The sequence below is a fragment of the Triturus cristatus genome, chromosome 3_2 (assembly GCF_964204655.1).
Source record: "Triturus cristatus chromosome 3_2, aTriCri1.1, whole genome shotgun sequence".
NCBI lineage: Eukaryota > Metazoa > Chordata > Amphibia > Caudata > Salamandridae > Triturus > Triturus cristatus.
The window spans coordinates 199970309-199982798 of NC_140584.1; the positions used below are offsets into that span (position 1 = coordinate 199970309).

The window sequence follows — 12490 nt, forward strand, 5'->3', positions numbered from 1 at the left end:
CTTGCCTGGACTGTAAAGTGGCATAAGTGAACCATATAAAGCCGGTGGCCTTTCATATTTAGGAATGGAATATCCGGCCTATTCATGGCGGATCTGTCAGAGGACATGTTGGCGGTGGACGCACATGTATTTGCGTCTTCATAACTGGAACTGGAGGGAACATACATGTACTTGTGACATGCACATAGAACCGTTGGCGTCCAAGATAGGGGACATTACTGACCAGAAAAATCCATATTTCCCTGTGAATAGTGCACACCTGGACTCTCCGGACAGTATATTAACGTGCGATCAGCTGGCTGTGGATTTGGTCTGTTCCGGAGGTTTCGGATCTGAGCGGGGGGTGGTGGCCTTGTCCCGTGCGCGGTCTCCGACGACCCAGGCAACGTCCAAGCAACGGTCGCCCGCCCTGGCTGATTCCGCCTTCCTGGGCCTGGTGTGCAGTGTAAATCCTGGCTCGGCATCGGGAAAGACGATCCTCCCTAGAGCTGACTGTGTCGATCTTCAGAGCCCTCTACCCTACCTGTGTGTGTCGCTTCCTGAGTTTTATTGGACACTTCTCTTCCTGGTAACATTGGACATGGCACTGGGACGAGGGGTATGCATGGGTGGGTTTGCAAAGAGTGGCCAAGGATGATGCTGACCCTTCCGAGGTGGTCACCTACTAGGCGGGCGGGCTCGGGAGTTGTGTGCTCTCATGGCATAATTGTTAGTGTACCAAGTGCGTAATCCTCCTTACTCCTCTTTGACAGGGTCGATTTTGTGTTCTTTATTGTATGCTTTATGGGAAACCGTGTGGTGCGGGAGGGAGAAACCGGGGGCGTGTTTTGCAGGCCCTCCTCCAGTTTATTAATACTCTCTCTACCCCCCCGTCTGGTGGGGGCTCCTTTCCCACTTCTTTTCTCTGTTCTTCTATATTTCGGGTCTGGTTCCGGGGCGACAGGCACACTGCTGGGGGGGGGGCCGTACTCATCTGCAGAGGTGCAGGGTGGGGGGTTGGGGGGGGGGGATCCTTTAGTCTTTCACCTCCTTTTTCTATGGCCTCCTTTTCTTCTCTTATTCTTCTTTGTCTTTTTCTGGGATCAGCATGGTAGTACTCCTTTGTTGTTAATCACTGCTGTTTCCGGAGTGCCATAATTTCCGCGGAGTTTCCTGGGTCTTGGGGCAGGGGGTTGCAGGCGCAAATGGCTGTGTCATTCCTCCACATCCTGAACTTACTGTTTCAGCGCCATTGCTTAGATAGACTGCTGTGTATTGTTTACGTTCATCGTTCTGCCTGCCATTTTTCGCTGCTGGGAAACTGTTTGGCACCTGATCCTTCCATCCTTTTCTATTATAAAATGTAAACCTTTATTATCCTGGTCTCCTACCTGGGCTGTTCAGAGACTGGGAGTATGCTAGTGTCGAGATTTTGCTCCCCGAGGTACTGATTGTGATAGTCCTGCTTTCTGTTATTCTGATTGTTTAGCGGCCGGCCCCGGAGGTTGTAGGCCCATATGTGTAATTGCTTGAAATGTCAATAAAGGTTTTCAAAAAAAAAAAAAACATAAGTTTTCTTGAAAAATATTTCAAGTGTCAAATTTGAAAATGCTTGTTTGCAGTTAAGTGAAAGCAGTGATTTACTGTTTCTTCCAGTTATTGTTTCTCCGGAACCCTCCGGTGGAACTTTGTCATTTTCGTGTCTATAAATTCATTAAAATACAGTATTTGTATACATTTATGTCGGATTTTTTAAGGGTCTTGTTTCTTTCTTCTCCAGTTGTTTGGATGCTGTTTTTTAAATGCTTCACGCTTGTTCCTTTGTTGAAGCCAGACTACTCGAAGTCACTGCTACCCAGCGTTAAGCTAAGGTTTGACAAACCAGCCTGACTGACCCCCAAAAAAGGTTGTGAGTTTGTTGAACAGTGAGGTCTCGAAACCACACTACGTAATAATAAACCACATTTTCTCACAAGGGTCATCTCAAAGAATGCCCAAAGAATCATCAGTAACTCTCCCTGTTGTGAAAAATTTAAACATTGGTGCCTCACACAGGTCTACCTCAGAAGAACACGAATGGGTCATAATTGTGGTGGAGAATATCACGAGGCACACCTAGTAGCTTCAGTAAGAAATGCAAAGTACATACAATTGTGTCGATATATCCCAAATCTAATTCCAAAGGGAACGCCTGCTAAACTGTAAAAGATGAGACCGTGAGCAGCACGTGTTGAAACTGTTCACCTATCTTTTTGTAGATAATAGGTGTTGGTGTTCTCTTCCTCACTATGAGGGAACCCCCCCACCTAGGATTTTCTGATGAGCTTTCTGTTGGAAAGGCTGAGACATTACTTATGATCACTGATACAAAGTGTCAGGTTGCATGTTCATTGTGAGTCGAGACAAGAATGTGGTTGCAAAATGAAAACTTATAGTTTATATGTTTGATCCAAGAATGCAGCCAACAGTGCTCTGCATTGCTAAGTTCCCATAGAGGTTGTTCAGAACATGAAGTACTTTTAAGTTGGTTCTTAGAGGAGCAATGTTATAGTCTCATGTGGTTCTGAACTATCACCGGTCTAACTCTGAGTGACAACAAAATCATCTTAGAAAAACTGGCCTGATTTTTTATCTTTGCTTTTATCCCATTCATCTTCTGCTGAAGGTCATTCTGAAGCTTAAGGAATCCAGCACAAGATTGATTGTGATTGCTTCTGCATACCAGTGCTGGTTATGGAATTTCTTGTAGAGTCTTGGGAGCCACCCTTAAGATTCTCTGTTAAATAGATGTCCTCTTCAGGTTGGAAGATAAGATCCTCCTTGACTGCCTTAACTGCTTCACTCCTGAGAAGCACACCTACAGTACATTAATTTGAAACTTCCTTTCACGTTATAAATATATTGAAAGAAGCAAATATCTTACCACGAGCTCCTTGTATTCCTTCAAGTAGTAGGTGCTCTGCATGTGGAGCAAGGACATGAAAATTATTTCAGATACTTACCAGGACTAGTCACTACCTCCATACATCCTGTACCAGGCTAAATCTGCCCAACCGTTTCTTCTATAAAAACTCATCTTACTGCCTTTCCTATGAAGAACATGGCCTTTTCAGAAATCTTTCTTTATCTTATGGCAGACTATTCTCCTGTAAGAAGACCATCTCCTCCCACTGGGAATTAAATGTAGGCCTTACTAAATTGATTTACTCTCCCTTTGAACCTTTGTATAACTATGACCTTCATTATCTTTAATGAGATTTAGCCTTCTCAGAATAGTTATTGAAATACAGGTTCTGTAGTTTCATGAAACTGATAACAGTATTCCATAGAAATAAGTGTCTCTGAAATCTCATCCTTAATTTTTTCTGAATGTGCATTCGATTTTGATCTAAACCAGGCCATTTTCTTTCTTGGTTTTTCTCTCATCTGTCCTCGCTTAACAGACCGATTCCTTCATAACCTGGATGTGCAAAGGCCATTCCTAGGTGTAGGGATTCCAAATGTTAGGCTGTGTGAGAGAGAAGCCACAATTGTGGTGTGAATTGTTTATGCACTCTCACATGGTCACAGCCATCTAACCCACCAATGTCCGATGGTTTCTGGAAGCATTCCTCTGCTCAGTATTTAGTAGCTTGACTCAGTGAGCAAGGACTTTGTCATAGAAAATGCATATACTGTGTTATCGTAAGGCAAATATGAAAATAAAAAAGATTTGTCCTCTGTGTGAATGCCCGTGACCTAAGCACTGTGTATATCCCACCAATTGCGGACCAGGCTGAATAAAAGATGATTGAACCAATTGAAAGTGTTTGGCTTCACTTATCTGGAGGAAATGTATCTAAAAGGACTAAACTTTAAGATTTTCTCCATCACTTTTTTTTATTAGGCTTTGCTTGCTGCCCCTGGTTCTCTGTGAATGTTTTTCACAAGTTCTGGTATTGGTACTACCTTGACCCAAATACCCAGCTCTTCAGTACTGGTTCCTCTGACTCTATTCCATTACTTTGATTTGGACGGGATCGCTAAAACTCTGTTTCCAGGGCTGCAAGAAATTCCGAGTACCAAATGGTAACATTGAATTCTTCCATTGCAGTAAACATGTACTTCTGTTTAAGGAACTTCTGAACCTCTAGCCTCAGGTGGGATATTCCATACTGGTAAACAGTCACTTCTGGCAGAGAAATGACCACGTTAGCCCCATGGGTCAGCAGGAGACTAGGTTCTCACCAGTCCTGAAGTAATTTGCTGGTAGTATAAGGTAGGTAAAGCAGGAGGCAGTTCTCTCCAAAGATCTTTAGTAGCCAGTAAGGATTATTCAGTGCAGTAAAGTCTTCTGTCTTTGCGTTTCTGGCAGATTGTCACCCTTCAATCGGTCAAGCTGGGTGCATCAACAGCTAAATCAGTCAGCCCTTGGTGGTGCAGTCTCTCGGACCTTAATACAACTCCCTTTGTTCCTTCTCAAAGTTCGTCACCAGATTATTTTACTTGCTACAGTGGGTACATTATTTATGGAATCTTAATTATATCAAAGTTCCAGCTGACAAAAATCCAAAAGTTTTAATCATTTGGCCCTCCCAATTCCGCCCACTTAACTTCAGGGCAAACTCCTTTCCTCAGTAATTGCTTAATCCAGGCCTCCTGCAACCAGTGACCTCTGATTGGGAAAGCTGCTGCAGATTCTATTCAGGCACTCAAGTCCCACTTGGTAGCCACAGAAGAGCGCTCCCTCTCATACTGAACATCAAGTGGCCATTCCTTCCATGAGGCAGCTGGCAAGTAGAGTCATCTCAAGGTGTGAGGTGAGTGAGATGTCCTTGTAATGCACCGCAGCTGAGCTCTGGAAGAATATATTCCATATGTCATTGCTCAAAGTAGGTGCCGAGTTCTGCGACTCCGCACTCCCTATCATTATGTGTGCAGAGTTATCTGCACCCGGAGCCTGTACAGTTGTAGTTGATAACCCCGCACAGGTAAACATAAGGAGTGCAAAGTCGTAAAACTCCAGGCGTAGTTTGTTAATTATATTTTGTTATATGTTTTGTAGTACTTCAAAATGTACTGCAAAGTGCAGTTTGTGAATTATGTCCCCGGTTTCCACATATGCTTCAGATGGGATTTAGATGGCATTTTCTAATCAAATGTTACAAATTAAATGTAATTTTACATTTTCTATATTAGGCAATTTGTCCGCAGCAGAGGCTACCAAGAAAACACGTACTCTGAAATTCTATTATATGTTAGAGGCTAACACAAATATAAAGACATGTTCTACACAGACAGTTGCCTTACCAGAGAGACTACTAAAGCAATTAGGAAATACAATTCTCATCATCAGAGTACATCTGACTGAGACTGTGCACCAGGCGAAGGCCTCTAAAGGAGGCCCAAATATCACTAGTTTATGATATGTCACTTTGCTCGGTTTTTCAAGTTCTCCAGGATTCCGTGTGGCCGTGTACAAGGAAATTACTTTGGCATTATGGTCCAGTTTTTGTAAGAGAATGAAAGCCCTGTGATGGGTTAAATTCCTAGCTCAGCTTCATGGGTATGTACATTACATTAATAAACAGCCGGTATGTCTCCCTGGTCATTTCAGTCAAATTAACACTGGACTGACTTGTGATTGAGGTTCTCACTCTGACATGGCTGTGAAAATGAACCGATGGCTGATTGACACTACAGTACATTATGGAGTTCTGGAGTAGTGTTCCTGCCGTAAAGTGTCGCTTTCAAATTCCCCTGTGTGGGACTACTGTTTGTCGTTCTGTTTTTATTGCTTTTTTGACACAATTTTAAAAAATTGAAAATGAAACGGAAAATGGTCTTCAGTTGGTATTTCCAATGTTTTAGGTTCTTTTTTAAAAATCAAACATGTTCCATAATCCCACAAACTGTCACAGCATGTTTACTGTTTCATACCCATCATGGAGAATTAAGATTACATGTAACGTGTATTCTCGGATCTTAGGCATTGGTGGAATCAGGGCCACGTGGGAAACAATACACGAAAAGGCTTCATTTCTATGCTGATATAAACGCGGCCTGGGTGGTTGATTATGTTAGTGGGGCTGTGACGCAGAAAGTGAGATAGTTGGTCACATCAAGTTTGCTTCATGGTGCATAAGCAGCATAATGCGTGTGTATGCCAGTCTGTTTTTGGAGACCATTGGCACCTAAAAAGAAACATCAGTAGCTGCTGCATTGTGGATCTCTGCTATAGAATTGTAAAGCTCGCTCCTGGAAATCAGGCTTCACCTTCTTCAAGCACTATATGTTAACTGTAACCTGGAGTTTCAAGTTATTTAATGTGGCCTTAATGACCTAATTTGTTGACTGATGTTGCCTTATGCTGGCTATGCATTTGATGTTCCTCCCTTGGTATACTTTTCTTGCCATGAAAGTCTGCGTATAATTCCAGTAAAGCTATTAAAAACGTGCTTACCCAAAACAATCTCTTCTTTCCTGCATGAGTATCTTTTATGGTTTAAATCTTTTTATTGAAATTTAGTAACATACAGCATGTCCGGCATCTCAAGATATATAGCATAGCAAGGGCAGCGTAGGCCCAAAGCGGCTTGATTACTAACGTCGAAGTATGAGAATAAAATGCCCGAACATGAAATTAAACTTACTTTTACACCCCCCGCCCTTCCCTCTTCCACCAGGATTAAGCAAAATGTCGGGGCCATCCGGGTCTTAGCACAGAGTATCTTTTAAACTATCATTTTCCTTACATGATTTTGAGTGGTAGGTGTTTTTCACACATTTCAATGTCCTCAAGAACTAAACAATCTGATATCTCCCTCGTTTATTCACAAAATAAAAAACGCATTCTTCACACAGCAGCTGAAGAAGATCTAACATCTAGGGTATAGAGAACATGTCCATACTTACACGCCATTGTTACTTACAGGTGAGTAACATTTTGATACTCTTGCTTTGTCTCTGCTTTAATGCGGATGCATTAAATGTGTATGCTCCTTTGTGGTCATTGTTTTGAGATTAGTATTTATTTTTCTGTTTTTCAGACCAATAGCTGGATATGCTAATTTATGCCCAAATATGATCTCTACTCAACCTCAGGAGTTTGTCGGCATGTTGTCTACAGTGAAGCATGAAATTATTCATGCCTTGGTAAGTTTTTGTTAAAAATGTTATTCCATGTCAGGGGATCCCATTTGATAATCATAAGCACCTAATTGACCCACCCACGTACAGTATCCCAGAGTACTTTATAGAATAAGAATATATTATTTTCTCTAGAAAGGCCACTTTTTCCCTTTAAAGTTAACTATAATTTGACAGCTTATTGAAGGCTATGTTGGCCTGTTTTCGTTTATTTTTCTTGGAAAAAAAAAGGCAAATTTAATGTAATAACTCATTGAATAAGGACTAGTGACAATAAAAACTCTCAGCATATTTGTGGGCACTAGATAGGATACAGCCTCAAGAGGCTAGAAAAACAATGCTGCACATACCACCCATATATCCCAACATGCCCTGTCAGTGACGGTTTCTCAAATTATTTTTTTCTGGCTCTTGGCAACAAGATCCTGAAATACAGAGGCATTTTTGTAGAAAAATATTTCCAATCCTTTTGTTTTGGTTCTGCATTTGACATCTTTGGGCATCAGCAGTATTTATCTTCTGTTTTCTGGAAGAAAGTATTTCATTTTTCTAGAGAAATGTTATTTCATGAGGTAGGAAGGAGGCACAAATTGAGCCACACCGCGTCTACTTAGCCTGCATCTCTGATTACCATTATCCGGACAATTGTCCCCACTATCAGAATAGGTCAACAAGGACCCTCAAAGATGGGGGGGTACTCATCAGGGAGTTCTGAAGGACATGGAGCGGGAATGGTCTCTAGCATAGTCCACTCTTTATTCTCTATGGATTTTCAGAGGGAGATCCAATGAGAAGTCCAAGTGTGGAAAACGTCATCGGTCTTGGATGAGTAAATACAAATGTTGTATTTGCAAATATCAGATGGTAAGTGACATTGCTGGGCAGCTAGTCATTACAAATCATAATTGCAAATCACAAATATTAGTATGAGACATTAATCAAGTGGCCAGATTCCATCGGGGCTCATTGTAAATTCTTTCAAACAAAGTTTCCCTTCATTTTCACTTATCCCGCGTACACTCAAGTGACTTACCTTTACCAGCTGTGACCTTTTAAAAGGCCCAGTGTGGGCTTATGGAGATTCTCTGTGCTGTCTACCTCTTACACTATGTCATCTCTATTTTTGGGGGTGACGCTAAGTGCGTAATTCTGGCTCAGACTTGTGTTGGAAAACCCCTTCAAATGTTTTTTTTTGCTTCTCATTGTGTCAGAAATCTTGTAAGGAGACACATGTTTCTTCTGGTCTTTGGAAGTGTCCCTTTTATGTGCTCTATGGCTAGGATTCCTTCTCTGTCTCTGAAATTAGTTAACCCTGAAAATGATGTGAGTCCCTTTCCTGGACAGCTGGAGGAAGTGGGCTTACTGTGCTAGTTTGTCGAAAATGAACTTATTGTCAGGGATGGTCTGATGGATTAAAGACTGCAGTTTCTGATGTCTGACTCATTAGTCTGTGGTGCTTAACTGACTTTGGATGGAAATGTGAGGCAGCGGAGAATCTCTTTCCCCACACTAACCTCTACTGCAGACTTTTGAAAAGTTTCATCCAGGTTTAGTGCTTTGGTTTCAAACCAGGTGTTCTCGACAGCCCTCTTGCTTAAATGCTGCTTAGTCTCCATGGTCTGTTCTTCTCTTGACCTTCATAATACTACAGGCCTGCCTTATACTAAAGAGAGGAGTTTCAAGTCAACAGATTCAAACGAATATAAAAGTCTGGGCCCCTCTGGCATGATAACCACATAGCCACACTTAGGATTCAACTTGGGACATTCTGTAATTTTTTTACATTTTAGAGAGTACATACTTTGTCAAGTAGTTAAAAAGGTTAATTATGCAGTTACAAATGTTAATTGTGCATGGCTATGAAAACATTTCACATACTTTTCTGGTGAAACATATGAGGTATTCAATTTAAATTGTGTTTCTCTTGGGAGTAAAAAGAACGACATATCAATTTTCTAAATGCTTTGTTTTGAAGGGTTTTTCTGCAGGTCTTTTTGCTTTCTACTATGATGACAATGGAAACCCTTTGACAACAAGACTTCCTAATGGATTGCCACAATTTAATGACAGGTATTGTAATTGTATGTACTGGCTACAGTGTTGTTCTGTTCCATTAGTTAGAAAAATTTATATTTGTTTTATTTCTGATGGATACTTCTACTGGCAGATTCCTCACCCTTTGAATATTTCCAAGCAGAATACTGAGCCTTGAAACCTTTTACAGCACTCCTCCACAGGTAGGTGGCACTGGCTCCATCTCGCTACCAGAAGCTGCGCCCTTCTCAAAGATCTGCCTATGGTGCTCTGGGGGAAGCATCACAGTTGTGCGACAAATACGGCCTCATGCATGCTAGGGCCATTAAGGAGCGTAAGGCCAAACTTTATATATGGCCTATTTATGCACCCATCATCTGGCTAGCTGCCAGTGCGAGGTCGATATTAGCCACTAAGATGGGCTTCTTGACATCTTCTAAATTCTCTAAGGAAAAGAAGAGGAAGCGCAAGAAGAGTAGAAGGGATATAGACACCCCTCAATGTTGTTCGGGGTCTAGATGTAGGTGACTTTTGTACACTGAACATCCAATGGAGTTCTTTTCAGAGCAGTTTGACATAATTCGACCTGGACAGCGAACATCTCTGGTGCCCCCACCAGGCCTGTCCCACTCTCACATTCAACCTTTCCTTTTACTCACCAATCCTAAATGACGTGGCCCAATTCCTACATGCCATGATGGCATTGGTTAGGCAAACTATCTTCTCCTGAGGTGTGCCACAGCGCCCATGGATCTTTTAGGGGCTCCGTGTAGATTATCACTGGTGGGTCTGCCCTCTGCATCATTTTACCCCAGGCTATCCCTCAAGAAACACCTCTGGCGCCATCCTGATGACGAGGACCTCACAGGTGGTGCTTCAGTTTGCATCGTCAATGTCGCCCCTGCAGGCACCGATACCTTCACAGGAATATCCTTCGAAGACCAAAGTATATGTGGTCTATGCGTATGACCAGAGAATATCCAAGGAAGGTAAGTATAGAGAAAAATAAAAAAAAATCCTTGCTATCGTAGTGGAAAATTTTAATTCTATTATGGGCATGGAGGCAAGGATTAGGCTGTTCTCTCTTCACTTTTATTAACCAGCAGCCATTACCAACATTGTAAAGTCTGAAAACAACAACATTCAAAAACTACAGTTCACATGAAACCATAAGGAATCCGTCCATCCAATCCACGGCCAGCATTGCCCTTCAAGATACCCTGCAGAAACTCCTTCTTCCCAAGTGACCATAGCCAGAGGTTTAGGGAATCAATCTTGTTTACCAGAATCCGCCCCTGGGAAAAAAAACACAATGTCTGAGATCTACTATCTCAAATGCATCCTTTTTCTACAGGAGAAAACGCAAGTCGGAAGATTGCCAGACAAAATGAAATCACATCGCAATGAGGAATAAGTTAACTTTACAGAAATCCATAATTACATGTCTCATGAAATCTTTCATAAAGAATGTACCAAACATCACCTAAAATTAGTTGAGTAGAAAAGATTAACAGAACCAGGGTGGGCTAATCTACACCTCCTTGTCCTTAATAAAATTGAAGCTTTCCGTTAAAATAGCTAGGACATTTTTCATTCTATGTCAGGGCCTAGAGGCGATGATTAGGCTGATTTAAAGCTTTTCCAGCTCCTAGAGATTGCAGGTTTTGGACTGGTTTGAAATAAAACTTCTTAAATGTAGAATCCGAGGACGAGTCTCCTGCATTGAGGATATCCTCTATTCGGGCACTTAAAGACAAAAAAGCCTTTGAGGCAATAGCTCCTCTCACAGAGTGAACCCCAAACAACGAAGTGCCAATACCAGCCTCTTGCATGGCCCACCTGACCCACCTGGCAATAGTAGGGGAGGAAACTGGTTTATGAGGTTTAGTGAGGGCAATCAAAAGTTGCCTTTCCCCCCAGAGAACAGAGATCCTCCGTCATGGATTCGTAAGCTTTTACAGCTCTGACAGCACAACTTTGGGTGATTGATATAGCGGACCACCGCTACATTGTCCATCTTGAGAAGGACACAACATTGGACTTTGTCCTTAGTCCAGCATTCGACTGTAAATGACCCCGCCATAAGCTGCAGGCCGTTTGTACGGAGGGCTTGTTCTGTGAAGGACCATTTTCCTCCTGTGGAGTACTCTCCCCAGCGGGCAACCCAGCCTGAACCGCTGGCATCGTATTTGATAACCAGATCTGGTTGGGAGCCAAAAATGGCATGCCCGTTCAAGGGGCCCATTTCTGATAGCCACCATTTTAGCTCCTCTTTGGCCTCCCGCGAGAGGGGCACCGATTGAGAATATGTGAAACCTCGTTGCAGGTGGAAGATCTTGAGGTGTTGAAGGGCCCAATAGTGTATGGGGTCCACGAAGATGGCTTGTAACATTAAAGTTGAAACCACTTAACTGGAGGCTGCTGGAGCAGCGAAGAAAGACGGAGAAATAGCGTCCACTGGGGAACTTGAAGGGCAATGCTGCCTGTGGATTGGATGGACTGTTTCCCTATGGTTCATGGCAACTGTCATTTTTGAAAGTTTTTCTTTTCTGATTTTTCAATGATGTTAATTGCTGCTGGTTAATAAAAGTGAAGAGAGAACAGCCTAATCCTCGCCTCCGGATCCTGCCATAGAATCACAGCCTGAACCTTCAAACAATGAAAAAACAAGTTAACCCTTTTGGATAGTTAGGAAAACTTTTTTCATTCTTTCTGTACAAACCAACTGTAAAATACACAAACATTAGAAATTCTTCTGTTAGTTACCTTAAATTTATAATTTACAGACCACCTTAAAATATATATAACTTGCGCATACGTGGTGTATTCAACTCGGTAGCCACACTACATTAACTATAACTCACCACTCTACCATGCACCATGTTTTAAAAAAACATATGATTTGCAATGTCATAACTATTATTGTAAATAATAATATTTTAGATGGTATAAATGATAATATATAAAAGGGTATAAGCAGTGCATAGAGCAGGTGCGAGTTATAGTTAATGCAGTGTGACTACCGAGGTGAAAACACTGTATGAAGGTGCGCATGTTATATTAATTTGAAGGTGTTGCTTAAATTATGAATTAAAGATATAAGTATAAGTTTAGAAATTTAAATTTTTGTGTACTTTAACCTTTTTCTTTTGTAACACATTTTATTAGTCTACATGTGTGAAGTCCAATATGTCCCATATATACAACCATTTGTACATGAAAATATACAGTAATCAAATAAGAAAATATTAAAGAACTAAAGAAAACACAAAAGAAAAGTCTATTCTGCCCAATCCGCTCACCCTCCCGCATCACTGACACATAGAAAAGCAAACTAAGCCTGCTGTAG

General features: G+C 41.7%; 1 protein-coding gene across 1 annotated transcript in view; it reads left to right on the forward strand.

Moving 5' to 3' along the window:
- The window catches only part of LMLN (leishmanolysin like peptidase), a 431292-nt gene that overhangs the window by 177687 nt on the left and 241115 nt on the right, over positions 1-12490 (forward strand). The window contains exons 7-8 of the mRNA XM_085647501.1: positions 7008-7113; positions 9083-9177. Coding sequence (XP_085503627.1) covers positions 7008-7113; positions 9083-9177 — 201 coding nt within the window. The remainder of the gene's footprint in view (positions 1-7007; positions 7114-9082; positions 9178-12490) is intronic.